General features: G+C 48.7%; 2 protein-coding genes across 9 annotated transcripts in view; one reads left to right on the top strand and one right to left on the bottom strand.

The window, feature by feature from the left end:
* LOC134345105 (uncharacterized) overlaps positions 1-10,098 on the bottom strand; it is a 31,988-nt gene extending 21,890 nt beyond the window's left edge. For 2 of the 5 annotated variants that reach the window (XM_063045269.1, XM_063045271.1), the window contains exons 1-2: positions 8,667-10,098; positions 6,037-6,364 (exon numbers count right to left, since the gene is read on the bottom strand). The gene's annotated coding sequence lies outside the window, so the exon portion shown is untranslated. The remainder of the gene's footprint in view (positions 1-6,036; positions 6,365-8,666) is intronic. The other 3 variants (XM_063045270.1, XM_063045272.1, XM_063045273.1) reach the window with 2 other exon arrangements.
* Positions 10,099-14,225: 4,127 nt separating this feature from the next.
* LOC134345104 (TRAF2 and NCK-interacting protein kinase-like) overlaps positions 14,226-26,148 on the top strand; it is a 255,068-nt gene continuing 243,145 nt past the window's right edge. For all 4 annotated transcript variants that reach the window (XM_063045266.1, XM_063045265.1, XM_063045267.1 and 1 more), the window contains exon 1: positions 14,226-14,662. In XM_063045266.1, the coding sequence (XP_062901336.1) occupies positions 14,606-14,662 (57 nt within the window). In that variant the 5' untranslated portion in view covers positions 14,226-14,605. The remainder of the gene's footprint in view (positions 14,663-26,148) is intronic.

The following is a 26,148-nucleotide window of genomic DNA, read 5'->3' as shown; positions in this document are numbered from 1 at the left end:
CCTCCCCTTTCTCGATCTCTCTGTTTCTATCTCTGGAAACAGCTTATCTACTAATGCTGTTATAAACCCACTGATTCTCTTCCCACCCTGGTATTTGTACATTCCCTTCTCTCAATTCCTCCACCTCTGCCGCATCAGCTCTCAGGATGAAACGTTTCATTCGAGAACTGAGGAGATGTTCTCCTTCTTCAGAGAAAGAGGTTTCCCTACCTCCACCATCAATGCTGCCCTCAACCGCATCTCTTCCATTTTGTGAACGTCTGCCCTCACCCCATCCTCCCATTACCCCATGAGGGATAAGGTTCCTCTTGTCCTCAGCTACCATCCCACCAGCCTCCTTGTCCAGCACATAATTCTCCGTAACTTCCACCATCTCCAGCGGGATCCCATCACCAAACACGTCTTTCCCTACCTCCCCCCACTTTCTGCTTTCCGCAGCGATCACTCCCTAAGCGACTCCCTTATCTATTCGTCCCTCCTCACTGATCTCCCTCCTGGCACTTCTTGCAAGTGGAACAAATGCTACACCTGCCCCTACACCTCCTCCCTCACTACCATTCAGGTTCCCAAAAAGTCCTTCCAGGTGGGGCAACACTTCACCTGTGAGTCTGGTAGGGTTATCTACTGCATCCAGTGCTCGCAGTGTGGCCTCCTGTATATCGGTGAGACCTGACTTAGATTGGGAGACCTCTTCACCAAGCACCTATGCTCTGTCTGCCAGAAGAAGTGGGATCTCCTAGTGGCCACCCATTTTAATTCCACTTTCCATTCCCATTCAGATATGCCTATCCATGGCCTCCCCTACAGTTGCGATGAGACCACTCTCTACTACTACGTCGACTCAGGCCTAGGGGGCCGGTGTCGGGCACGATGACGGATTCTCCACTTCTCCCTCTCCCTCATCAGTGTGTTCAGTTCATCTACATTAGCCGCGCCGCTGTCTTCTAGGAGTGTGTTGACCATAGTCTTGGAAGGGCGCCCAGGGTTCATCCTCCCATGCTTGGGCTCCCATATGATGACTAGGCTGGCAGGCAGCTCGGGGTGGCGTAAACAGTGCCCCGCTAGTTGCAGTCTTCTCACCTCAATTTTAGTGGAGAGCATCGGTAGGTTGTTATAGAGCTCGACGTTCGTCATGTGCTGTTGCCAACTCACGTCAAGAGCCATCCGGAGAGGCCACTCTCAGTTTACCCTAACCTGTCCGTCTTTGGAGAGCTAGGTAAGCTGTGGTCAGGGTAAGTACGTTGTGGGCACGCTATGTTGGTGCTGGAAGCGTGGTGACGCTTGTGGGCTGCCCCCAGCGCACCCTCGGACTGCACTGGTCGTTCATGCAAGCAACGCAGTTCGCTGTACGTTTTGATGTACATGTGACAAACAAAGCTCATCTCTGTGTGTCATGAAACTTGTTTTTGTGCGACAGCAGAGTGGAGTATGTAAAGATTACAATAAGTTTCAACAAGAATAAATAAAAATAGATAGTGTAAAAAGAGCAAAACAGCAAATCATAAACACAAGAGATTGTGCAGATGCTGGAAAACCAGAGCAAAACACACACACACACACACACACACACACACACACACTACGCTGGGGGAACTCAGCAGCTCAGGCAGCATCTATGGAGAGGAATAAGCAGTCAATATTTCGGGCTGAGACACTTCATCAGGACTGGAAAGGAAGGGGGAAGATGGCAGAATAAAAAGGAGATGGGGGAGGCTCGGTGGGTGGGAAGGGTAAAGGGGCTGGAGAGGAATGAGTCTCACGGGAGAGGCGTGCGGACTGTAGGAGACAGGGAAGAAGGAGGGGGAGGAGGGGCACCCGTGGGGGTGGTGGGGGTGATAGGCAGGTGAGAAGAGGCAAACGGTCGGAGTGGGGTATAGAAGAAGAGAGGAGTGGGGAGAGAAAAATGTTTAACGGAAGGAGCAACCGATGTTCATGCCATCAGGTTGGAGGCTCCCCAGTCGGAGTGCAAGGTGTTGCTCCTCCACCGACGCTGCCTCATCTTGGCACAAGAGGAAGTCATGACTGACATGTCAGAATGGGTCTGAGAACAGGGAATGAAAATGGTTGCCAATGGGAAATTATACTTTTGGCAGATGGATCAGGGTGCACGAGAAAGTGAGGCCTCAATCAGCAACAGAAACAGTAAGGAAGTGTCCATGGGTTCATTCAGTGCAAGGCAGGTTCCAGAGAGTCGAGGGGAGAGCGTTATAGAGAGGGTTTGAGGCAAGGCATTGTACTCTGCCTTGTGGTAAAGGGACAGTGTGCAAGGCCAGGGCTTCCATCCCAGAGACACTGGGCCCTCCTAAACCAACTCTGAACTTTGTTCCAGTTAGGGACGGGGACTGTGCTGGCTTTCCTGCAGTTTCATGAAGCAAGCACAAAATACTCTGCAGATTCTGGGGTCAAAGCAACACTCACAACACGCTGGAGGAACTCAGCAGGTCGGGCAGCATCCGTGGAAACGATCGGTCGACTTTTTGGGCCGGAACCCTTCGTCAGGACTGTAGGGGGAAGGGGCAGAGGCCCTATAAAGAAGGTGGGGGGAGGGTGGGAAGGAGAAGGCTGGTAGGTTCCAGGTGAAAAACCAGTAAGGGGAAAGATAAAGGGGTGGGGGAAGGGAGGCAGGGAGGGGATAGGCAGGAAAGGTGAAGGAGGAATAGAGGAAAACACAATGGGTAGTAGAAGGAGGCAGAACCATGAGGGAGGTGATAGGCAGCTGGGAGAGGGGGCAGAGTGACATAGGGATAGGGGAAGGGAGGGGGAGGGAATTACCGGAAGTTGGAGAGTAGTGGGTTGGCAGAACTGGTTCTCACACTCAATAACCTCTCTTTTGGCTCTTTCCACTTTCTTCAGACTAAAGGTGTAGCTATGGGAACTCGCATGGGCCCCAGCTATGCCTGCCCCTTCGTTGGTTATGTGGAACAGTCTGTGCTCCAAACCTATTCTGGTACTGCTCCCCAACTTTTCCTTCGGCACATTGACGACTACATTGGTGCTGCTTCCTGCACCCATGCTGAGCTCGTCAATTTCATCAACTTTACTTCTAACTTCCACCCAGCTCTCAAATTCACTTGGTCTATCTCGGACACTTCTCTCCCCTTTCTCGATCTCTCGGTCTCCATCTCTGGAGACAGACTGTCTACTGACATCTTCTACAAGCCCATTGGCTCTCATAACTACGTCAACTATACCTCTTCCCACCCCACCACATGCAAAAATGAAATTCCCGGTTCCTTCATCTCCGCCGCATCTGCTCCCAGGATGAGGTTTTCCGTTCCAGGACATCTCAAATGTCCTCTTTCTTTAAGGATCGTGGTTTCCCTTTTGCTGTCATCAATGATGCCCTCACCCACATCTCCTCCACTTCCCACACTTCGGCTCTCACCCCATCCTCCCGCCACCACAACAGGGACAGAGTTCCCCTTGTCCTCACCTACCACCCCACCAGCCTCCGGATCCAGCACATTATCCTCCACAACTTCTGCCACCTTCAACAGGACCCCACCACTAAGCACATCTTTCCCTCTCCACCCCTCTCCGCCTTCCGCAGGGATTCTTCCCTCCACGACTCCCTGGTCCACACGTCCTTCCCCACGGACCTCCCACCCAGCACTTATCCCTGTAAGCGCAAGTGCTACACCTGTCCCTACATCTCCTCTCTCACCACCATTCAGGGCCCCAAACAGTCCTTCCAACTGAGGCAACACTTCACTTGTGAGTCTGTTGCGGTCACCTATTGCATCCGGTGCTCCTGGTGCGGCCTCCTCTACATCGGTGAAACCCGACGCAGATTGGGGGACCGCTTCGTCGAGCACCTCCGCTCCGTCTGCCACAACAGACAAGATCTCCCGGTTGCCACCCACTTCAACTCTGCTTCACATTCCCATTCAGATATGTCCATACATGGCCTCCTCTACTGCCATGATGAGGCTAAACTCAGGTTGGAGGAGCAACACCTCACATACCGTCTAGGTAGCCTCCAGCCCCTTGGTATGAACATAGAATTCTCCAACTTCCGGTAATTCCCTCCCCCTCCCTTCCCCTATCCCTATGTCACTCTGCCCCCTCCCCCAGCTGCCTACCACCTCCCTCATGGTTCTGCCTCCTTCTACTACCCATTGTGTTTTCCTCTATTCCTCCTTCACCTTTCCTGCCCATCCCCTCCCTGCCTCCCTTCCCCCACCCCTTTATCTTTCCCCTTACTGGTTTTTCACCTGGAACCTACCAGCCTTCTCCTTCCCACCCTCCCCCCACCTTCTTTATAGGGCCTCTGCCCCTTCCCCCTACAGTCCTGACGAAGGCTTCCGGCCCGAGACGTCGACCGATCTTTTTCACGGATGCTGCCCAACCTGCTGAGTTCCTCAGCGTGTTGTGAATGTTACTCATGAAACAAGCACCAACCTGTTGCTGATCTCAGCAAATCTGGCTGTTGGCAGTGATTGACTTCACTCCCCGCTTCCCGCACTTTCAGTGTGGAAGGACCCCACCATCGCACAGTAGTTACTTCATCTTATTTTTTATTTTTATTGTGCTACAACACGGATCAGGCCCTCCTAACCCTTCCAGCTGCACCTCCCGGCAACCCCTAATTAGTGCACAATTCACTAATCGCTGGACAATTGACAAAGACCAATTAACATACCAACTGGCATGTCTTTGGGCTGTGGGAGGACACCAGAGCACGCGGAGGAAACCCAGGTGTCACGGAGAGAACGCACAAGCTCCTTACACACAGTGGTGGGAAGTGAAACGGGAGTGTAAAGGGTCGTGCTAACGTGCAGGCCCGTGTGACGCTGTTAGAGCTCAGGGAGTCCCAGAGTTCACTTCGACCCCAGCACTCTTCTACAAGGAGTCTCTTTATATCCTCTCTGTGGAAGGCATGGGTTTCTCCCAGGTGCTACAGGTCCCTCCCAGAGGCCCAGGACATACTGGGTAGGTTCATCGCTCATTGTAAATTGTCTCATGATTAGGTTAGGGTTCATCAAGTGGTCGGGGGTTGCTGGGGTAGAGTAGTTCGGAAGGCCGGAAGGGCCTACTTTGTGCTGTATTGCTAAATAAATAAATCCTTGCTCTTTTTAACTCAACTGCTTCTTCAGCTGCTGTCTAGAACAGCACAATGACACAGAGGGCGAGTAACCAAGGGGAACAACAACACAGACAAAATGCTGGAGGAACTCAGCAGGTCAGGCAGCTTCTGTGGAGGGGAATCAACCGTCGACATTTCGGGCCTGGGCCCTTCATCAGGTCTGGAAAGGAAGGGGGAAAAGCCAGTATAAGAAGGTGGGGGGGGTCGGGGGGTGGGGGGAACTAGGACAAGCTGGAAGGTGACAGGTGAGACCAGGTGAGGGGAAGGTGGTTGGGGGGATGGAAGCTTAAGTAAGAAGCTGGGACATGATAGGTGGAAGAGATGAAGAGCTGAAGAAGAAGGGATTTGATAGGTGAGGAGAGTGGACCTTGGGAGAAAGGAAAGGCAGAGGAGGGGAACCAGAGGGAGGTGATGGGCAGGAGAGGGGAAGAGAAGGGGTGAGATGGGGAATGGAAAAAGTGAGAAGGAGAGGGGGGAGAGACTACCAGAAGTTGGAGAAATTGATGTTCAAGCCATAGGATTGGAGGCTACCCAAATGTAATATAAGGTGTTGCCCCGCCAGCCTGATATGGCCTCATCATGGCAGTAGAGGGCCATGGACCGACGTGTCAGAACGGGAATGGGAATTTGAATTGAAATGGTTGGCCGTCGGGAAGTCTTGCCTTTTGTGGCAGACTGAGTCCTGGTGCTCAGCCAATCAATTCCCCAATCTATGTCGGGTCTCCCAACGTAGAGGAGCCCAGATCAGGAGCACTGTGTAAAGGAGGTAACCCTGACAGATTTGCAGGTGAAGTATCACCTCACCTGTTGGATGAGTAAGTGAATAAGTTATCTCTGTTGTGTATTTAATATTTAAGTGGGGTATATGGGATGTCCAGGGAAGGGGCTTGTCGTGTCCGTTGTGGGGCATCTCACTCACCTTTGAGCTCCACTGGACACCCAGCACTCACCTGCGGCTCCACGTAGCTGTTTGCATGTGACAGCGACCACACCCTGGTACACCGCTTTGACAGGCCAGTTAAACCAGGTGAGCGTAGCTGGCGGACCTCATACCCCAGTGAGACAGGACCATACCTGTCCCAGAGAGTGAAGTCAGCTCTTATCCAATGGGCAAGGGGGCAGTTCTGTAAGGCTCCGTGCAGAGTGTAAGGCATAAAAAGCCCCAGGAGATACCATGGTCATCCACTGCTTGTTTCAACCACCAGACTTGGCCTTCTGAAGTCAAGTGCAATGGCTTTTCCACTTTAAAAACTCTCCCGCACAGGTTTCCTGACATAGCTGGATACGGGACAATTGTAAGAATATTGTTTGATTAGACATTCTTGATTTGTTTACGTAATTGATTTCAGGTTATACATACAGAGTACGTGAATGGCAAATATAATTACACCGCTACATCGTGAGTGTGTACCTCACTAAAAGTACAACAAGGTAGACCTGTATTCCTGGTTTCTGTGTTTTCCTTTTGATTAGTTTTTGGAGTTACAAAACATAACAGTCTCCTGAGGTGTAAAACATCCTGATAACTTGCTTGTCCTTTCTAGAGGGCCTTTAGCAGTTCACCCTGCTGATTTGGGACTGGAATCTCATGGGGGCCCTGTCCCATACGGCTTTGGGCCTCCTTCCTTAAGGGCGATTTATGCAATTCCACCAACAAGGCAAAATCACCCCAGAGTCATCAAGCAAAACTTAAGGAGAACAATTAATGGATTTAGGCCCCGTATCCAAGGAGGTGCAGGCTGACCCTGGAGAGGGCCCAGAGGAGGTTCACAGGAATGATAAGCTTGATGTATTTGACTTATTGAGATACAGCATGGAATAGGCCCTTCCAGCCCTTGGGGCGGCACTGCCTAGCAGCACCCAACAACCCCGATTCCATTCCAGCTTAAAGATGGGACACGTTACAATGAACAGTTAACCTACCAAGTACGTCCTAGGACTGTGGGAGGGAACCAGAGGACCTGGAGAAAACCTACACATCCCATGGGGAGGACTACAGACTCCTTACAGAGGACACCGTGGTGCCCATATGAGGAGTGTTTGACTTGTATTTGATGGAGTTCAGAAAGATGAGGGAGACGGGGGTGGGGGGTAGAGTGGATGTTTCCATCAGCAAGAGGGTCAGGTCCAGAGGGCACAGTCTCAGAATAGAGGAACATCACCTTAGAACCGAGATGAGGAGGTATTTCTTTAGCCAGAGAGTGGTGCATGTGTGGAATTCATTACCACAGACAGCTGAGGAGAACAAGTCAATGGGTTTATTTAAAGAGGAGGTTGATGGATTAATGATTAGTCAGGGCATCAAAGGCTGTGGGGAGAGAGCAGGATGGGCTTGAGAGGGATTATAAAAGAACTAGAGGACTGTGGAGCTGAAGTCATTGGGGTGTGTACTTGAAGCAGAGTTAGTTGGATTCTTCATTGGTACAGGGAGAAGGTGAGCAAATAGGGCTGAGAATAAAGATCAGCCATAATGGAATGGTAGAGCAGACTCAATGGGCTGAATGGCCTAATTCTGCTCCTGTATCTTGTGGTTAAAACACATAAGGAGTTATTCAACAAAACTAAGGGTTCCTTTATCAGATTGTCAGTTGCACCAGATTCCAACATCTCAGCCTTTGTTCTCTTCAAAGAACTTAATAAATTCAGCTGAAAATATTGATTGCAACAGAACCTCTCTTTTTGCCACAGGGAACAGGTACACAAAGCTTCATTAACTTGTCCTGTCAACAATGGATTTCCAATTTATGCTTACAGAAGAAAACTCACAGAAAGGAGGGTTTGAGATGTAGAGAGACTGGATTGGCTAGGACAATATATTTCCCCTGGAGTGATGGAGGCTTAGAGAAGATTTTCAAATCATGTGTTGTATAGCTATGGTGTGGTAGGTAGTGCAATCACCCGAGTCGAGTATGATGTTATCCCTCCCTACCATCCCATCAGCCTCCACATCCAACACCTAATTTCCACCATCTCCAAAGGGATCCTACCATTAAACATATCTTTAGCTGCACCCCACCTCCACTTTACACAGGGATCCCTCCCGCTGCAGTCCTTCATTCATCCGTCCCACCCCATTAATCTCCCTCCCAGCACTTAACCCTGCAGGCAGCCTAAGTGCCACACCTGCTCAGGCGCTGCCTCTCTCACCTCCATTCAGAGCCCCAGGCAGTGCTTCCAGGTGAGGCAACACTTCGCCTGTGAATCTGCTGGAGTCGTCTATTGTGTCCACTGCTCCAGATGCCTTTCCTACACCGGTGAGACCCATTGTAAATTGGGGAACCGCTTCATCAAGCACTTCTGCACCAGTCATTGCAAGTGGGACTTCCTGGTGGCCAACTATTTTAATTCCAATTCCCATTCCCATTCCAACTGGTCAGTCCATGGCCTCCTCCTTTTCTCCTATGGTCCATTCTCCTCTCCTTCTCCAGTCCTTGACCTTTCCCACCCACCTGGCTTCACCTATCACCTTCCAGCTAGCTTCCTTCCCTTCCAGCTACCTTTTATTGTGGCACCTTTACCCAAAGAAAGGTCTTGGCCCAAAATGACGATCGTTTGCTCTTTTCCATTGATTCTGCCTTACCTGCTGAGTTCCTCCAGAATTTTGTGTGTGTTGCTTTGGATTTCCAGCATCTGTAGACTTTGTGTTTATCAGTGTGACATTCTCCGAAGGGGATGTCTATTAGTCACTTTGTTTAACATAGGGATGCTGCCATCACACGGTCCTTGGCTGATCGGGGTCAGGGTCCAGTGGCATGGTGTTTAAGATGTCCGGGGACCCTTCACTGCTGCATTCTTCCTCCACCTTCACCACCATAGTGATATGTTATTGTCTTCTGTCAGCTCTACTAATGAGGTCTTGGTTGGAGCACTCTTTGTCTGGAAACTCCCCCTTGACCATGGGTGACACTACCAGGAGCTAAGCTCTGAACAACATTGCTCCCATGACCTCAGAAACTCATACACCTGTCCACCACAACAAAGTGACGATCCTCAGAGAAGTGAGAGAGGCAGGCTTTATTTTGTCACACGTACATGGAAATGCCTTGTTTTGCATCAACGGCTAACACAGTCCAACGATGTGCTTCTTACGTTCCTGATCGGTTATTCCCTGGGTCCCTTTAAATTTATTTTGTGTCACGATCAGGACCGTTGACTCCTTGTTTTCTCTAATTCATTGTTTCCCCGTGTTTCTTGGGCTCTGTAATTAAAGGCACCCGAGTCTCAGCTGAACGAGCAGTATTTAGTGTCGGGCTTACAGCTACTCGGTGCTAGATCGCCACCGGACGTCACCAAAGCCAGTGCGAGCTAGTCACCTTGTCGGAGCGAGCCAAGTTACATCGCCGGAGCAAGATATGTCTTCTCCCCCAAGCGAGTGCCAGTAAGTCGCCTCTCCTCGCCAGAGACAGCTCGCTAAGTTACCCTGCCTGAGCGAGCTGTTAAACTACCTCGCCGGAGCGAGTCCGTCAAGTTAACTCGCCGGAGTGAGGCAAGAGCCGCTGTCTGTGGTTCCTGGGCCGCGTCGTGAGCTTGTCGCTACTTGGAGTCATTTTGTGGCAAGATAAGGAACTGTCTCTCGTTGTGTGGTTTTGGTCCTCTCCTCCACCGGGTAGGTCCGGCCGTTGCCGCTACCCTGAGTGGACAACTGTCTCTTCGTGTTCAGCGTCCTGTGTCTAAGAAGAGTCCCGGTCCTATGTCCTGTACTCAAGGAGGGATCCTGGCTCTGTGTTCCATGTTCCAAGACCAAGTTCCAGGGTCCCAAGTTCCGAGTCCAAGTCTGGCTCCCGAGTGCTGAGTTCCTAGTCCGAAGTCCAAGCCTGAGTCTAGCCATGCTTATTCCCGCTTCTGCTTTGCTCACTCATTGATCTCCCTCTGAACAATCCTTGCTTCCCTGCTTTCCTAGTAACGATTAATAAACTCTCTTCTTGTCAACACTACAATATGTGTTTGTGTCCTGCATTTGGGTCCACCCGTGCTCCACACCGGTGACGCTGCAGGGCGATGCTTCCTCTTCTTTGCCAGCTGTGCAATTTTTTGCCCAGTGACAACATGTGCACACTGAATTTTTAAAGGGAAAGTAAATCTGAATCTATTCTGAGGATAATAAAGAACATTTAGTTGTTCCTTGTTTAAAAGAAATAAAATAATCCACATCAATGAGTCTTATTTCTCATGTGTTATACAATAGCATGTAATAATATCAATCTTTTCACATGCCAACGAGGTGGAGGGTGACAAGCTTTCACGCGCAGTTTGTTCCTTTGTGCACTAGTAGCAAAAGATGTGTGCGCGCACACACGCACACGCCTTAGAGGGAATATTGGTGTTGGGTGCAGCGCAGAAGTATCACCCTCCTTCATAATATGCCTACAACTTACTAACCCTAAACTGTAAATCTTTGGAATGTGGGAAGAAATTGGGTGCACCCGGAAGAAAATCACACAGCCACGAGGAGAATATACAAACTCCTTACAGACAGTGGCTGGAATTAAGCTCTGATTGCTGGCGCTGTAAAGCGTTATCCTCGCCTTTATGTGACTGTGCCCCAGGTAGATTTAGTTTACAGCCTTGTCTCAGACAGGAACTCAGTGCATGTATCTGGAGCTCCGTGCATGATTGCATGACTAGGTCCAGCTCAAGAACTTGCCAATGACAGAACTATTGTTTGCAGAGTTTTAGATGGTGACATAGATGCGTACAGGACTGAGGTAGGTCAACGGGTTGAGCGGTGCCATAATAAACAACCTTGCACTCAACACCAGCAAGACCAAGGAATTGCTTGTGGACTTCAGGTAGGGGAAGTCGAGGGAACACGCACTAGACCTCATCGAGGGATCAGCAATAGAAAAGGTGAGCAGTTTCAAGTTCCTGGGTGTCAATGTCTCTGAAGATTCATCCTGGGCCTCACATATTGACTCAATTATAAAGACATGTTGGCAGCTATATTTCACCAAGAGTTTGGGAAGACTTGCTATGACACCAAAGACACTCACAAATTTCTACAGATGTACCATGGAGAGTGTTCTAACTGGTAGCATCACCATCTGGTCTGGAGGGGCCACTGCAGAGGATCAGAAAAAGCTGCAGAAAGTTACAAACTCAGGCAGCTCCATCATGGGCACCAGCCTCCCCAGCATCGAGGACACCTTCAAAAGGTGATGGCTCAACAAGGTGGCCTCTATCATTAAGGACCCCCCCATTACCCAGGACATGCCCTCTTCTCATTGCCGCCATCAAGGAGGTGGTACAGGACCCTGAAGACACACATTCAACCTTTTTAGGATCCACGTCTTCTCTACCACTATCATCTGAGTATTTGTGAATGGACAATGAACCCATGAACACTACCTCATTTTTTTTTGTCCTTTTTAAAATATATTTCTTATTGTAATTTATCATTTTTATTACAATGCACTACTACCACAAAACAACAAAAAACATGTGCCTGTGATGTTAAACCTAATTCTGGTTCCAATTCTCAATCCCTCCAACTGTTCAGGTTGGGAACAATTTGAAGTTAATTGTCAGGCCTGCTCCTGCTGACACCTCCCTGCCTGCACATGCAGACACCTCCCCGTCTCCTCCCGTCTAATAGGATTCTCCTGCCACTCATTCTGGGCTTATCACCTGCAGCCTATTAAACCCAGTCCTCATCTACTCTTTATTCACTCATTGAAAGGGCCAACTCCAACCAGTTGTCCTGAGCTTTCACTCTCCCGGCCTAAAGTTAATCTTGTTGTCCGTTGTGTTTGGTTTCTGTTCTCCCTAGTTTTGTGGCCCCTTGCGGTTTGTTATTTTGTGGTCTATTATTAAAGTCTTCATTCACTCCTACATCGTCTCCACTGCTCCGCTTCTGGTGCAAGCCTCCCCCCACGGTCCTCAACATCATGGTCACCACATACTACCTTGAGATTCAGTTTCTTGCAGGCATTCACAGGAAAAAAGACATACAATAGAATTTACAAAAATACAATAAACAGACACATATATGTGACAAAATAAGAACAAACTGTGCAAATAAACAAAATGATACTAAGAATATCAGTTATAGAGTCCTTGAAAGTGAGTCTGTAGGTTGTGGAATGAATTCAGAGTTGGGGTGAGTGAAGTTATCCATAAGGAGCCTGATGATTGAGGGGTACTAACTGTCCCTCAACTTGGTTGTATGAATGAAGTTATCCACACTGGATCAGGAGCCTGATGGTTGAGAGGTAATAACTGTCCCTCAACTTGGTTGTATGAATGAAGTTATCCTGTCATAGCGGGGGCACTGGGAGCAGACCCAAATGCAAGACACAGACACTGAAGTACTAGGAACAGGACTTGACTAGAGAGCTGGGACAAGAACACAGACTTGGGCTATGACATTGGCTAGGCAAGCGGGACCAGGACAAGGAACTGGGAACTAGGAGCTTGGGCTTGGACTCTGAGCCGGAGACTGGACAAGGACCCAGAACCTGGGTTTTGACTTGGGCTCGGACCCCAGAACTAGGTGAGGACATGACGTGGCTACAGGACCGGACATGGCTTGGGTTCTTCGAGGCGAGGACATGACAAGGATCGGGTTCTTCGAGGCGAGGACATGACGAGGATCGGGTTCTTCGAGGCGAGCCAGAGACTGGACAAGGACCCAGAACCTGGGTCTTGACTTGGGCTCAGACTCCGGAACTAGGCGAAGACATGACGTGGTCTTGGGAGACAGGACTAGGCGAGGCTACAGGACAGAACGAGAGACTTCTGGGCAGGACGAGGGAACTCCAGCACAGGACAAGAACACGAAGCCTTGACTTGGTACTCAGAAACAACTGAGCCTTGGTCTTGGGACGACAGGAATGCAGAACCCAGAGCCTTGGTCTTGGGGAGGACAGGAACACAGAGCCTTGGTCTAGAGCACGGGAACACGGAGTCTTGGACTTGAGAGACAGGAACACACAGAGCCGGGACCCCTCCTTGGGGACAGGACTTAGGGCCGGGACTCATACACAGAATGCTGAACACAATGAGATTGTTCCCAACACAAGGTAGCGGCAAACAGCCGGACCTACCTAGCGAAGGCGTGGACACAGAGACAGTTCTCAACACTAGGCAGTGGCAAACAGCCAGACCTACCTTGCGAAGGCGTGGACACAGAGACAGTTCCAAATCAACGATAGACAGTTCCTTATCTTGACACAGCAAGGCTCCGGTCTCGCTCCGGTGGCTGAACTTGACAAGGTTACAGGCAAGGCTCCAGAAGGAAGGGGAAGCGAAGGGAACAGTCCAGCCTCAGGGTATCGGCAAAGACAGTTTGACTTACCCCACAGAGGCAAGGATGGGATACTGACGAGACAAACCAGCACCCACACGCGAACCCAGGGCCACTTATATTCCCAGCCCCAAGACGAGCACCAGGTGCCTATGATTAAGCCCAACTGAAACAAGGGACAGCCAGAAGACCCGGAGTCTGGAGTCCATGGACCGGACCGTGAACCGGAACGCAGACTTCACAGACCAGACCATGACATATCCACACTGCTTCAGGAGCCTGATGGTTGAGGGGTAATAACTGTTCCTCAACCTAGTTGTGTGAGCGAATGGCGTGGTCTCATTGGGCCAGAAGACTCATTGCTGTACTTCTAAGTAACATGAAGGTGTGGTAAATTGCCTTCTCGGATTGTTGCCATCCCTGTGGTGTGAGTGCAGCCATGGTGTTGTTAGGGAGCAAACCCGCGGATTTTGATAGTGAAAGACTGGTGATATATTTCCAACTCAGGACAGTATTTGTCATGGAGACACGTCCAAGGGGTGGTGTTCTTCGTGCTTTTGCTGTCCTTCAGAAGTTCAAAGTAAATTTATTATCAATGTACATATATGTCTCCATATACAACCCAGAGATTCAATTTCTTGCAGGCATTCACAGAGTTTGTACACTCTGCCCCATAAATTGCGTGGGTTTCTTCCGGGTGCTCTGGTCTCCTCCTGCAGTCCGAACTGGTCAGTAAGTTAATTGTTCATTGTAAGTTGTCCTGTGATTAGGCTGGGGTTAAATTGGTGTGTGTGTGTGTCTGTGAGAGTGAGAGAGATTATGTGTGCCTGTGGGTCTGTGTGCATGTGTGTGTGGAATCCCCTCCCCGGATGCGGTGATTGACAGCTTCCGCAGAACCTCGGTGTGTGTGTGTGTGTGTATATGTGTGTGTGAACTGTTTATTATGTCCAAGCGCCATGCAGTGAGCAGTTGTCTTCAAACAGACACCTAGCAGAATAAGATAAGATTGTAGCACTCGGCACGCCTTCCCCCGTACCGCCGGCAAAAAACTGGGGGGTGGGAGCGAATTAGAATATCTTCCTCCTCCTCCTCTCCCCACCTCCGTTTCATTTTTATATTTACAAGCCCACGTTCGGGTCTGAGCGATTGCTCGGATTCATTGTTACTGAGCGGAAGGATATGTATTGAATCGCTCCGGGAGTGAGAGAGACGAGAAGCAGAGAGAGAGAGAAAGAGAAATAGAGACATAGAGAGAGAGAGAAGGGGAACAATTTAACATGGCGAGCGACTCCCCGGCGCGTAGCCTGGATGAGATTGATCTTTCGGCTTTGAGGGTAAGTCATACTTGTACGACACCAGAATTATTTATTACTGGCGCTAACGACGGAGATCTTCGTGGTTCCTTCAATATTGTAATGTTACAACGGCAGTCTATCGTATCCCTTCGAAGTGAGGGTTTCCTGTACCGGCCGGTGTGTTGCTCGCGTTGGCCGGGGATGCAGTGGACACCGTTGCGTGTCCGTGTGTGTTGCCCTGCTCGACCCATTCTAACAGTCCCCGAATGAATGAGGCGATGTCTGCAAACCAGCCTCGTGTAGTTTTAAGTAGGGTTTCCTTTTAAAAAAACGTGTTAATTCATTTTTATTTTTCTCCCTGTCTTTGTCTTATTGCCTTCTTCCTAGCAAGTGCAAGTCTGCAGGATCCGACACGGTTATATTAGGGCCTTTAAACGCCTCTCTGTGTGTTTGCGGTTGGCTTTAAACCCCGCGTCTATTAAACCCTCTCCTTCTGGTGTGTGCAGAGCGGGAGGACTGGTTAACAATTGCAGCTTCCCGAGCGATTTTCCGTTCTTTGAGTCTTCGGTAGAGTGAAATGCAGTCTCGGCCGCCGCCGGGTGCGTGGAGCAAAATGGACAGGGGCACGTTGAGTGACTGAGGCATTCGTGGTGTGCAAACGTCCTGCAAAATTGATGGGCGAGGGCTTGTGGTGGGAAAGGGCTCTCTGTTATTAGACCTATGGAGTTCCTCCAGCATTTTGTATGTGTGCGGTGCTCTGGGTTTCCAGCATCTGCAAAACCTTTCGTTATTAGACGCTGCCTGACCTGCTGAGTTCCTCCAGCATTTTGTGTGTGTGTGTGTGTGTGTTGCTCTGGATTTCCAGCATCTGCAGAATCTTGTTATTGGGAATCTTTAGGTCCTATGGCCTGGTTTATCAAAGAGCGGTGCTGTAGTGCCGTCCAGGCAGTCTGTGCATCTGAATAACAAGAATTCATTGTGGCATTTCAGCCCACAATTCAGATTTCGGCACAGCGGATTGCGATTCTCTCAGGAACTTGCTCGGTGTCCCTCTGCCTGCTTTTGTACGTCTTCTCTCCGGGGAAGGACGCGAAGGGCGGGGACATGGAGAGGTGTGGGTGTGTATGTGTGTCATTGGGGTGATGAGGGGGAGATAGGCAGGAGGATTGTGTGGGTGCGGAAGAGGGTCGGCAACTGGCCACCAGCCAGGATACCAGCCCTGCAATGAAGTGATGATCCCCCCCCCCCGCTTTGTGTTGGTCGTTATCGCGTCAGAAATCTTGTCAGGTCGTTTCTGAGTTGGACGTGGGCTGTGCGGCGAGGCTGAGGCTGGGCGAGGGGGCTATCTGCAGACTCTGTCCTGGCGCCTCCACCGTCCCGCCGACTGACAGTTCAGAAACCCGTACCTCATTAGCGCGCCTCTGAGGGGGATTACACAGGTCCAGCCGGTGTCCTTTCCCACAACAAAGAATAGTATAAACCCTTCGGCCCACGATGTTGTGCTGGCCCTTTAACTTCCTCCACGATTAATCTAACCCTTCCCTCCTACACAACCCTCCATTTTCTACCATCCATGTGCCTAATTAATAGTTTCTTAAATGTCCCCAATGTGTCTGTTTCTACCACTACCAGTTCCACACACCCACCACTTTGTGTAAAAAAAATCTACCTCTGACATACCCCCTATACTTTATAACAATCACCTTAAAATGTCTCTGTATTAGCCACAAGGCAGCTACAAAACCCATAAGGAAAGAAAAGATGAAATATGAAGGTAAGCTAGCCAATAATATAAAATAGGATACCAAAAGACCCCTCCCTTCCCTCTACCTCGACCTCTTCCCTTGAAATGCTACCTAAATCAAGATTTAAGTGCTGCACCTGCCCCTACACCTCCTCCCTCACCACCATTCAGGGCCCCAAACAGCCCTTCCAGGTGAGGTGACACTTCACCTATGAGCCTGTTGGGGTTCATATGCACTGTCCAGTGCTCCCGGTGTGACCCGACGTAGATTGCGAGATTGTTTCACCGAGCACCTACGCTCTGTCTGCCAGAAGCGAGGTCTCCCAGTGGCCAGCAATTTTAATTCCACTTCTCATTCCCATTCCGATATGTCCGTCCATGGCCTCCTCCACTGTCACAATGAGGCCACACTCAGGTTGGAGGAACAGCACCTTATATTCCGTCTGAGTAGCCTCCAACCTGAGGGCATGAACATCGATTTCTTTAACTTCCGGTAATGCCCCACCTCCCCCTTCACCGTTTCCCAACCCCATTCCCTCTCTCCTTATCTCCTCACCCGCCCATCGCCTCCCTCTGGTGCTCCTCCGCCTTCCCTTCCCTTCCATGGTCTTTTGTCCTCTCCTGTCAGATTCCCCCTTCTCCAGCCCTCCATCTCTTTCACCAATCAATTTCCCAGCTCTTCACTCCCCCTTCCGGTTTCACCTATCACCTTGTGTTTCTCCCTCACCCCCTCCGACCTTTCAACTCTACTCCTCATCTTTTTCCCTCCAGTCCTGCCCAAGTGTCTCAGCCTGAAACATGACTGTACTCTGTTCCATAATGCTGCCTGTCCTGCTGAGTTCCTCCAGCATTGTGTGCGTGTTGCTCAGATTTCCAGCGTCCGCAGATTTTCTCTTGTTTGTGATTTAATTGCAGTCTTCTGCATTTATTTGTGTCAGTGCGTTCTCTGTTTAGGATCTTGTCAAGCACATATACGTAGAACATAGAACATTAGAGGACACTACAGGCCCTTCAGCCCACAATGCTGTGCCAACCCTATAACCTACTCCAAGATCAAGTTAACCTTTGCCTCCCACATGGCCCTCCATTTTTCTATCATCCATGTACCTATCTAACAGTCTCTTAAGTGGCCCTAATGTATTATAATTATAATGTATAATCATTCCTGGGATGGCAGGACTTTCATATGATGAAAGACTGGATCGACTAGGCTTATACTGGTTAGAATTTAGAAGATTGGGGGGGATCGTATTGAAACGTATAAAATCCTTAAGGGCAAACAACAGGAATTCTTCAGATGCTGGAAATTCAAGCAACACACATAAAAGTTGCTGGTGAACGCAGCAGGCCAGGCAGCATCTCTAAGGAAGAGGTGCAGTCGACGTTTCAGGCCGAGACCCTTCGTCAGGACTAACTGAAGGACGAGTGAGTCTCTGGAACTGGAAATGGACGGTGAACCTCTGGAACTGGGTGCAGAGGAACTCTTGTCCTGTAGGACGGTGAACCTGTGGAATTGGGCGCACGGGAGCTCTTGTCCCATTGGATAGTGAACCGGGATTAAACTCCAATCTCAACAACACCCCAAACTGCAGGATTATTGTAAGTGAGAGGGTGATGGCTAACATTAACTCTGTGTCGAAGAGCTATGTGGCTCTTAGATTCTGTCCTAAAGGGAGTAAAATGTATGACTGGGAATAGAGAATGGTGAACAATTAACAGGATTCTGACGGTTCCTACGACCCTGGACGCCTTCAGATTGCAAATTCCATGGCCTCTAGCTCTGGCTCCGGCCTCGACCTCGCCTGCCAGCAACGCCAGGCTGAGACTTCCTCACTGAGGCTAGGCCCCCAAGCTCCCGTTTGCCCCATTACCACTCTCCAATCCCGGGTCTCTCAGGCTCCACCATCACTCCTTGGGTCCTCAGAGCCTCCCTCTTTCTCCCACCCCATCCTTCCTGAACACTTGAACCCACGTCTCTCTGGCACCACCAACTCTCTTCCCCCTCTGATCCCAACTCTAATCCTTGTCTTCACCATCTCCTCCAACTTTCCCCTCTCTGAGATGGAACATTCTGCCCTCAGCAAAGGACTTGCCTTGTCCCCCTTCACCATAATGCCAACCACTGCCACCAAACTCAGCTCCCTGGCACTGACATCCTTATCTTCACCATGGATGCTCAGCCCTATGCACTTCTATCCACCACCAAGAAGGCCTTAAAGCTCTCCATTTCTTTGTCAATAAGAGAACTAACTAGTTCTCCACAACCTCCCTCTGGCTGGCAAAACTGGTCCACACCTTCAACAATTTCTCCTTTGGTTCCTGTCACTTTCTCCAGACTTGACCCCAGTTATATCTGCCTTTCGTTATCTATGTAGAACAGTCCATGTTCCATGCCTTCCCCAGTATTGCTGCTGAACTCTCCCTCCACTACATTGACGGCTGCTTTGGTGTTGCTTCTTGAAGTGGACCCCACTCCAGACCTTTAGAAAAGTGTCTCTGACACCATCACTGACCTCATTAACTCTGGAGAGCTCCCATTCACTGGGACCTCATCAATTTCATCAGTGTTGTCTCCAACTTTCACCCTGTCTTAAATTCACTTGGCCCATTTCTGACACCTTTTTCAAGCTCTCTTTCTCCATCTCTGGAGGCAAACTGTCAACCGACATCTTTTAAAAACATGTTGATTCCCATGGATATTTTGAATATCCCTCTTCCGTAAAGATGCTGTTCTCTTTTCTCAGTTCCTTCATCATAGATGTCCTCTTTCTTCAAAGATTTCCCTTCCTGCACCATTGATGCAGCCCTCACTCACGTCTCCTCCATTTCTTGAACTTCTGTGCTCACACCATCTTCCTGCTGCCTGACCAGGGATAGAGTTCCTCCTGACCTCAGCTGCTGCTCCAGGAGCCTCTGCACCCAATGCATCATTCTCCACAACTTCCAGCGTCTACAATGGGACCCTACCACCAAACATATCTTTACCTCCCCTCGCCTCTGCTTTCCACAGGGATCACTCCACGGTGATTTCTTTGTCCCTCGTCCCTCCACACTAATCTTCCTCTTGACACTGATCCCTCCAACTGGCCAAGGTGCTATACCTCCCCATTCACCTCCTCCCTCACTATCATTCTGGTCCCAAACAGTCCTTCCAGGTGAGGCAACACTTCACAATGAATCTGCTGGGGTTGTCTGTTGTGTCCGGTCGGTGCTCTTGATGCGGCCTCCTCTACAATAGAAACATAGAAAAACATAGAAATCCTACAATGCTGTGCTGAACAAGTCCTTACCTTTGAAGTGACCGAGGGTTACCCATAGCCCTCTGTTTTTCGAAGCTCCATGTACCTATCCAAGGCTCTCTCAAAAGACCCCATGGTATCTCCCTCCATCACTGCCGCCGGCAGCCCATTCCACGCACACACCACTCTCTGCGTAAAAAAAAAATAGTACCCCTGACATCTCCTCTATATCTACTTCCAAGCACCTTAAAACTATGCCCTCTCGTGTTAACCATTTCAGCTCTGGGGAAAAAGCCTCTGACTATCCACACGATCAATACCCGTCATCATCTTATCCACCTCTGTCCGGTCGCCTCTCATCTTCCACCTCTCCAAGGAGAAAAGGCTGAGTTCACTCAACCTATCCTTATAAGGCATGCTCTCCAATCCAGGCAACATCCTTGTAAAGCTCCTCTGCACCCTTTCTATAGTTTCCACATCCTTCCTGTAGTGAGATGACCAGAACTGAGCACAGCACTCCAAGTGTGGTCTGACCAGGGTCCTATATCACTGTAACAAAACCTCTCAGCTCTTAAACTCAATGCCACGGTTGATGAAGGCCAATACACCGTCCGCCTTCTTAACCACAGAGTCAACCACAGCAACTTTGAGTGTCCTGTGGACTCAGACCCCAAGATCCCTCTGATCCTCCACACAGCCAAGAGTCTTATCATTAGCACTATATTCTACCATCATATTTAACCTACCAAAATGAACCACCTCACACTTATCTGGGTTGAACTCCATCTGCCACTTCTCAGCCCAGTTTTGCATTCTGTCAATGTCCCGCTGTAACCTCCGACAGCCCTCCACACTATCCACAACACTCCCAGCTTTTGTGTCATCAGCAAATGGTGAGACCCATCATAAACTGAGGTGGCTGAAGTTTCTGGGAATATTTCACAAGGTGCAGGATAGATATGTCCAAAGAGAAAGAAGTTCTCAAATGGCAGGGGTAGGCAACCGTGGTTGACAAGGGAAGTTACGGACTGCATCAAAGCCAAGGAAAGGGCATATAAGGTAGCGAAAGTCAATGGGAATTTGGATGATTGGGAAGCTTTTTAAATCCAACAAAAGGCAACTAAAAAGCCACAAGAAAGGAAAAGATGAAAGAGGGCAAACTAGCCAATAATATAAATCAGGATACTAAAAGTTTTTTCAGTTACGTAAAGAGCAATAGAGAGGTGAGAGATGATATTAACCGTATAACAATATAACCATATAACAATTACAGCATGGAAACAGGCTATCTCGGCCCTTCTAGTCCATGCCGAACTCTTACTCTCACATGTCCAATGAAGTTACGTTGCCGTTTCATGACATACATTATTTCTCTTTTTGTGCTTGCTCTGTTCATGACATCCTCGTTAGATATTTGTTTCGTCCATGATATTCTTTGCATCCTCCTCAGAAACCACACCTCTGCTGCTTCAATTTGTTTCCTCAGGTTACTAGATATTGTCCCACATTCTGAGCCATATAATGTAACTGGATAAACGGAACATTTCAGTGCTCTGAGGTGGGTTGTCATGCCTAGTTTAGTCGTGGCTATCCCTTGAGGGGGACAAAGAAATGGCAGATGAACTTGAATACTTTGCATCAGTCTTCACTATGGACAACACTACAACACTAACAGTGTGCCAGAGGTACGTGAGTGTCAGGGAGCAGGTGTGAGCGCCATTGCTATGAAAAATGGAAAAAGTGCTAGGCAAACTCAGAGGTCGTAAGGTGGATAGGTCACCTGGACCAGATGGACTACATCCCAGAATCCTGAGAGGGAAGTTGTTGAAGAGATAACAGATGTATTGGTCATGATCTTTCAAGAATCACTTGATTCTGGCATGGTCCAGGAGAACTGGAAAATTGCAAATGTCACTCCTCTCTTTAAGAAGGGAGGAAGACAAAAGAAAGGAAATTATAGGTCAGTTAGGCTAACCTCAATGGTTGGGAAAGTGTTGGAGTCTATTATTAAGGATGAGATGTCGGGGTATTTGGAGACTTGTGAATGGAAATCTTGCCTGACAAATCTGTTAGTGCTTTTTGAGGAAGTAACAAGCAGGGTGGACAAAGGAGAGGCAGTGGATGTCATTTACTTGGATTTTCAGAAAACATTTGATAAGGTGCCATACATGAGGCTGCTTAACAAGATAAAATCCTATGGATTTACAGGAAACATACTGGCTTGGATAGAGGAATGGCTGACAGGCAGGAGGTAGCGAGTGGCAATAAAAGAGACCTTTTCTGATTGACTGCCAGTGACTAGCGTTCCGCCGGGGTCAGTATTGGGACCGTTACTTTTCACATTGTTTGCAATGACTTGGATCATGGAATTGATGGCTTTGTGGTAAAGATTGCAGATGATACAAAGATAGGTGGAGGGGTAGGTAGTGCTGAGGATTGCAGCAGGACTTGGACAAAATGGATGAGTGGGCAAAAAATTAGCAGACGGAATACAGCAATGGGAAATGTATGACAATGCATTTTAGTAAAATGAACAATAGTGTGGAATATTATTTAAATGGGGAGAAAATTCAAACATCAGATGTGCAGAGGGACTTAGGAGTCCTTGTGCAAGACTCCCAGAAGGTTAATTTACAGGTTGAATCTGTGGTAAATGCAGCAAATGCAATGTTGGCATTTATTTCAAGGGGAACAGAATATAAAAGCAAGGAGATAATGTTGAGGCTTTATATGGCACCAGTCAAGCCACACTTGGAGTATTGTCAAGAGTTTTGGGCCCCTTATCTCAGAAAGGAGAGAGTCTAGAGGAGGTTCACGAGGATGATTCTGGGAATGAAGGGGTTAACATTTGAGGAGCATTTGGCAGCTTTGGGCCTGTACTGAAATTGAGAAGAATGGGGGGGGGGGGGTATCTTGTTGGAACCTACTGAATGTTGAAAGGACTAAATAGGATGGACGTGGAGAAATGTTCCCTCTGGTGGGGGTATCTAGAACTAGAAGGCACAGCCGCAAAACTGGAATTTTTTCAGCCAGAGAGTAGTGAATCTGTGGAATGCTCTGCCACAGATTGCGGTCGAGCCAAAGTCCATGGGTATATTTAAAGTGGAAGTTGATAGATTCCAGATCGGTCAGGGCATGAAAGGACATGGTGAGAAGTCAGGTGTATGAGGTTGAGTGGGATTTGGGATCAGCTGTGATGGAATGGCAGAGCAGAGTCGATGGGCTGAATGGCCTAACTCTGCTCCTATGTCCTGTGGTCCGACATGATTGAAAGTGACCCCATAGGTTGTGGAAGCAGTGCGGTGTTCAGATGAGTGAAGTTATCCGCGCTGGTTCGGGAGCCTGATGGGTGAAGGGTGATAACTGTTCCTGAACCTGGTGATGTGGGTGCCGAGGCTCCTGTACCTCCTTCCTGATGTCAGCAGTGAGAATACAGAAGTAAGCTCAGTGGCCACTTTACTAGCCACCTGTTGTACCCAATAAAGTGGCCACTGAGTGTATGTTCAAGGTCGTCGGCTGCTGTAGCCCGTCCACTTCAAGGTTTGAAGTGTTGTGCACGCAGAGATGCTTTGTTGCACACCACTGTTGTAACGTGTGGTTATTTGAGTTACTGTCGCCTTCAGCCAGTCTGGCCATTCTCCTCTGACCTCTCTCATCAACAAAGCAATTTTGCCCGCTCACTGGGTGTGTTTTTTTTTCTTTTCACAGCATTCTCTGTAAACTCTAGAGACAGTTGTCAGTGAAAATCCCAGGAGATCAGCAGTTTGTGAGATCCTCAAAAAGCACCCTGCCTGGCACCAACAATCATTCCACAATCACAGTCACTTAGACCACATTTTCCCATTCTGATGTTTGGTCTGAACAACAACTGAACCTCTTGACGATGTCTGTATGCTTTAATGCATTGAGTTGCTGGCACATGATTGGCTGGTGAGACCTTTGCATTAACGAGCAGGTGTCCCTAGCAGAGTGGCCACTGACTGTATTAACACAAGAAGCTCAGCAGATGCTGCAAATCCAGAGCAACACGTATACAAAATGCTGGGGGACCTCAGCAGGTCAGACAGCAGCTATGGAGAGGAATAAGCGGGCGATGGTTTGGACTGAGACCCTTTATCAGGACACTCAACTTATTCCCCTCCACAGATGCTGCCTGACCTGCTGAGCTCCTCCAGCATTTTGTGTGTCTTGCTCTGGATTTCCTGTTTCTGCACATTTATGATTATGAGGACACGCAGTCCTCTTTTATTGTCATTTAGTAATGCATGCATTAAGAAATGATACATTATTTCCTCCGGTGTGATATCACAAAACACAGGACAAACCAAGACTGAAAAAACTGACAAAACCACATAATTATAACAGATAGTTACAAACAGTGTAACAATACCATAACTTGATGAAGAAGTCCGTGAGCACAGTAAAGTTCAAAGTTTCTCAAATGTCCCACATCTAAACGCAGTGGGAGGGGGAAGAAAAACTCCCTCTGCCATGCCGACCACAATCCGACTCTGAGTCATCCGAAAACTTCAAGCTCTGATCAGCTCTCCGACACCGAGTACTGAGCGCCATCTCTGTCCGAATGATTCGACCCCCTTCTCGGTCGCCAAAAGCAGGCAAGGCCGGGGATTTTGAGGCCTACCCTCCAAAAGATTCCTGACCCCACAGTAACGACAGCAGCGAACGGGCGTTTCAGAAATTTCTCCAGATGTTCGTCTGTGCTTTCATGTCCATTCTCCATCAAATCAGAATTGTCCACGGCCCCTATTTAACAGATATGACATCATTTTTCACCAGAGAGCTGCACACGCGCAGGTGCACTTCCATCTTCTCCTCCCGACTTTCTCATGTGTATATTAAGCCATGGATTTGAATTGGAATTGGATTGCTACTGTTATCCATATTGAGAAACGGGGTGCAGAAGAGGTGAAAGGAAGAGCTTTGACAGCCTGTGACTTGTTCCTTGGAGCACAAAAGACCCAGGGGTGACTTACAGAGGTGGTAAGATCATGAGGATGTAGTCCAGGTGAATCAGCACAGTCTTTTTACCAGGAACTCAATGCCATAAGGCATAGGTTCACAAGGAGAGACGAAAGATTTAAATGGAATTCTATTCTCATGCGGACTGTGGTCAGGACATGGAATGAGCCGGCAGAAGAGGTGATTGGGCCAGATACATGAAAGGCATTTAAGAAGCATTTGGACAAATAGATCTGGCTTGTTGGGCGCCACGGTTGGCATGGACAAGTTGACCCAGAGGGCCTATTTTATTGCTCCATGACTCAAGAGGAGATACCTTGAATAAACCATTAGGTTCTTAAATATTTAAATCAAGCCTACTTCTACTTTTCTGCACTTCAAGCTATGCGAGCACCAACTTGTCCAACCTTTCCTTGTAAGAAATCCACCCATTTTAGGAATTCATATGGAAAACGTTCACGGAACCAATTCTAATGTAGCAATAATCTTTGTTAAATGGGGGACTGATATTGTACCATGGTATTCCAGTATACACCGACATTCTCTCTTCTCCCCCACCCCCCCACGCTATCGGGCAGAAGATACAAAGTCTGAAAGCACATGCCAGCAGGCTCAAGGACAGCTTCTAATGTGATCAAATGGTTTCCTAGTGTGATAAAATGGAATCTTAAGACCATAAGATATACAAGCAGAATTAGGCTATCTGGCCCATCGAATCTGCTCCACCATTTCATCATGGCTGTCCATTTTCCTTCTCAGCCCCAATCTCCTGTCTTTTCTCTGTATCCCTTCATGGTCTGACAAATCAGGAATCTATCAACCTCTGCCTTAAATACACCCCAGTGTCTTGGCCTCCACACTCCCTGTGGCAGCAGATTCCACAGATACACCACTCTCTGGCAGAAGAAATTCCTTCTCATCTCCGTTCTAAAATATCTCCCCTCTATTCTGAGGCTGTGCCCTCTGGTCCTAGACTCTGCTACCATAGGAAACATCCTCTCCACATCCACTCCATCAAAGCCTTTCAACATTTGAGTCTTGACCTCACTCTCTACCTCTTTATGACTGTGCATCTTGGGGAGGGGGGACTGGTTGCAGCAGTGTGGAGAGAAGACGAAGATGAGCTCAGGATCTGAGTAGATCCGGGTCCAGTCAGAAGTTCAAAGCTGAGGACAGAGAGGAGGTGGGAACTGAAGGACTGTGGAGATCTCACAGTGGCTTTGGGCTGGAGTTTTCCCATATTCCCATCAGGCATTGCAGTAATCCATTAGAACCAATGCTAGCTGCTGGGAAGCTGTCCTTCCCATTTGCTCACCAGTGACTGCCCAGTTCCACCACACACGAGGAACAATGAACTCACTGTCCCTCACTTCTCCTTTGGGATGTGGGAAGAAGCATTCACTAAATGGCTCAAGGACAGTTTCCATTGCACTCTTCTAAAACTGTAAGCTCATCTAATAAATTGACCACTGAGTGGATCTTGTGGGAGAATCTGGGGATTATTGTTTAAAAAAATTTGGAGTTGCACGACTCAGACAGAGGTGCTTACGTACTGCCCGTTG

This window comes from Mobula hypostoma, chromosome 4, assembly GCF_963921235.1.
Source record: "Mobula hypostoma chromosome 4, sMobHyp1.1, whole genome shotgun sequence".
NCBI classification, from domain to species: domain Eukaryota; kingdom Metazoa; phylum Chordata; class Chondrichthyes; order Myliobatiformes; family Myliobatidae; genus Mobula; species Mobula hypostoma.
The sequence above is the reverse complement of the archived record's forward strand: the minus strand, read 5'-3'. Positions and strand labels throughout refer to the sequence as shown.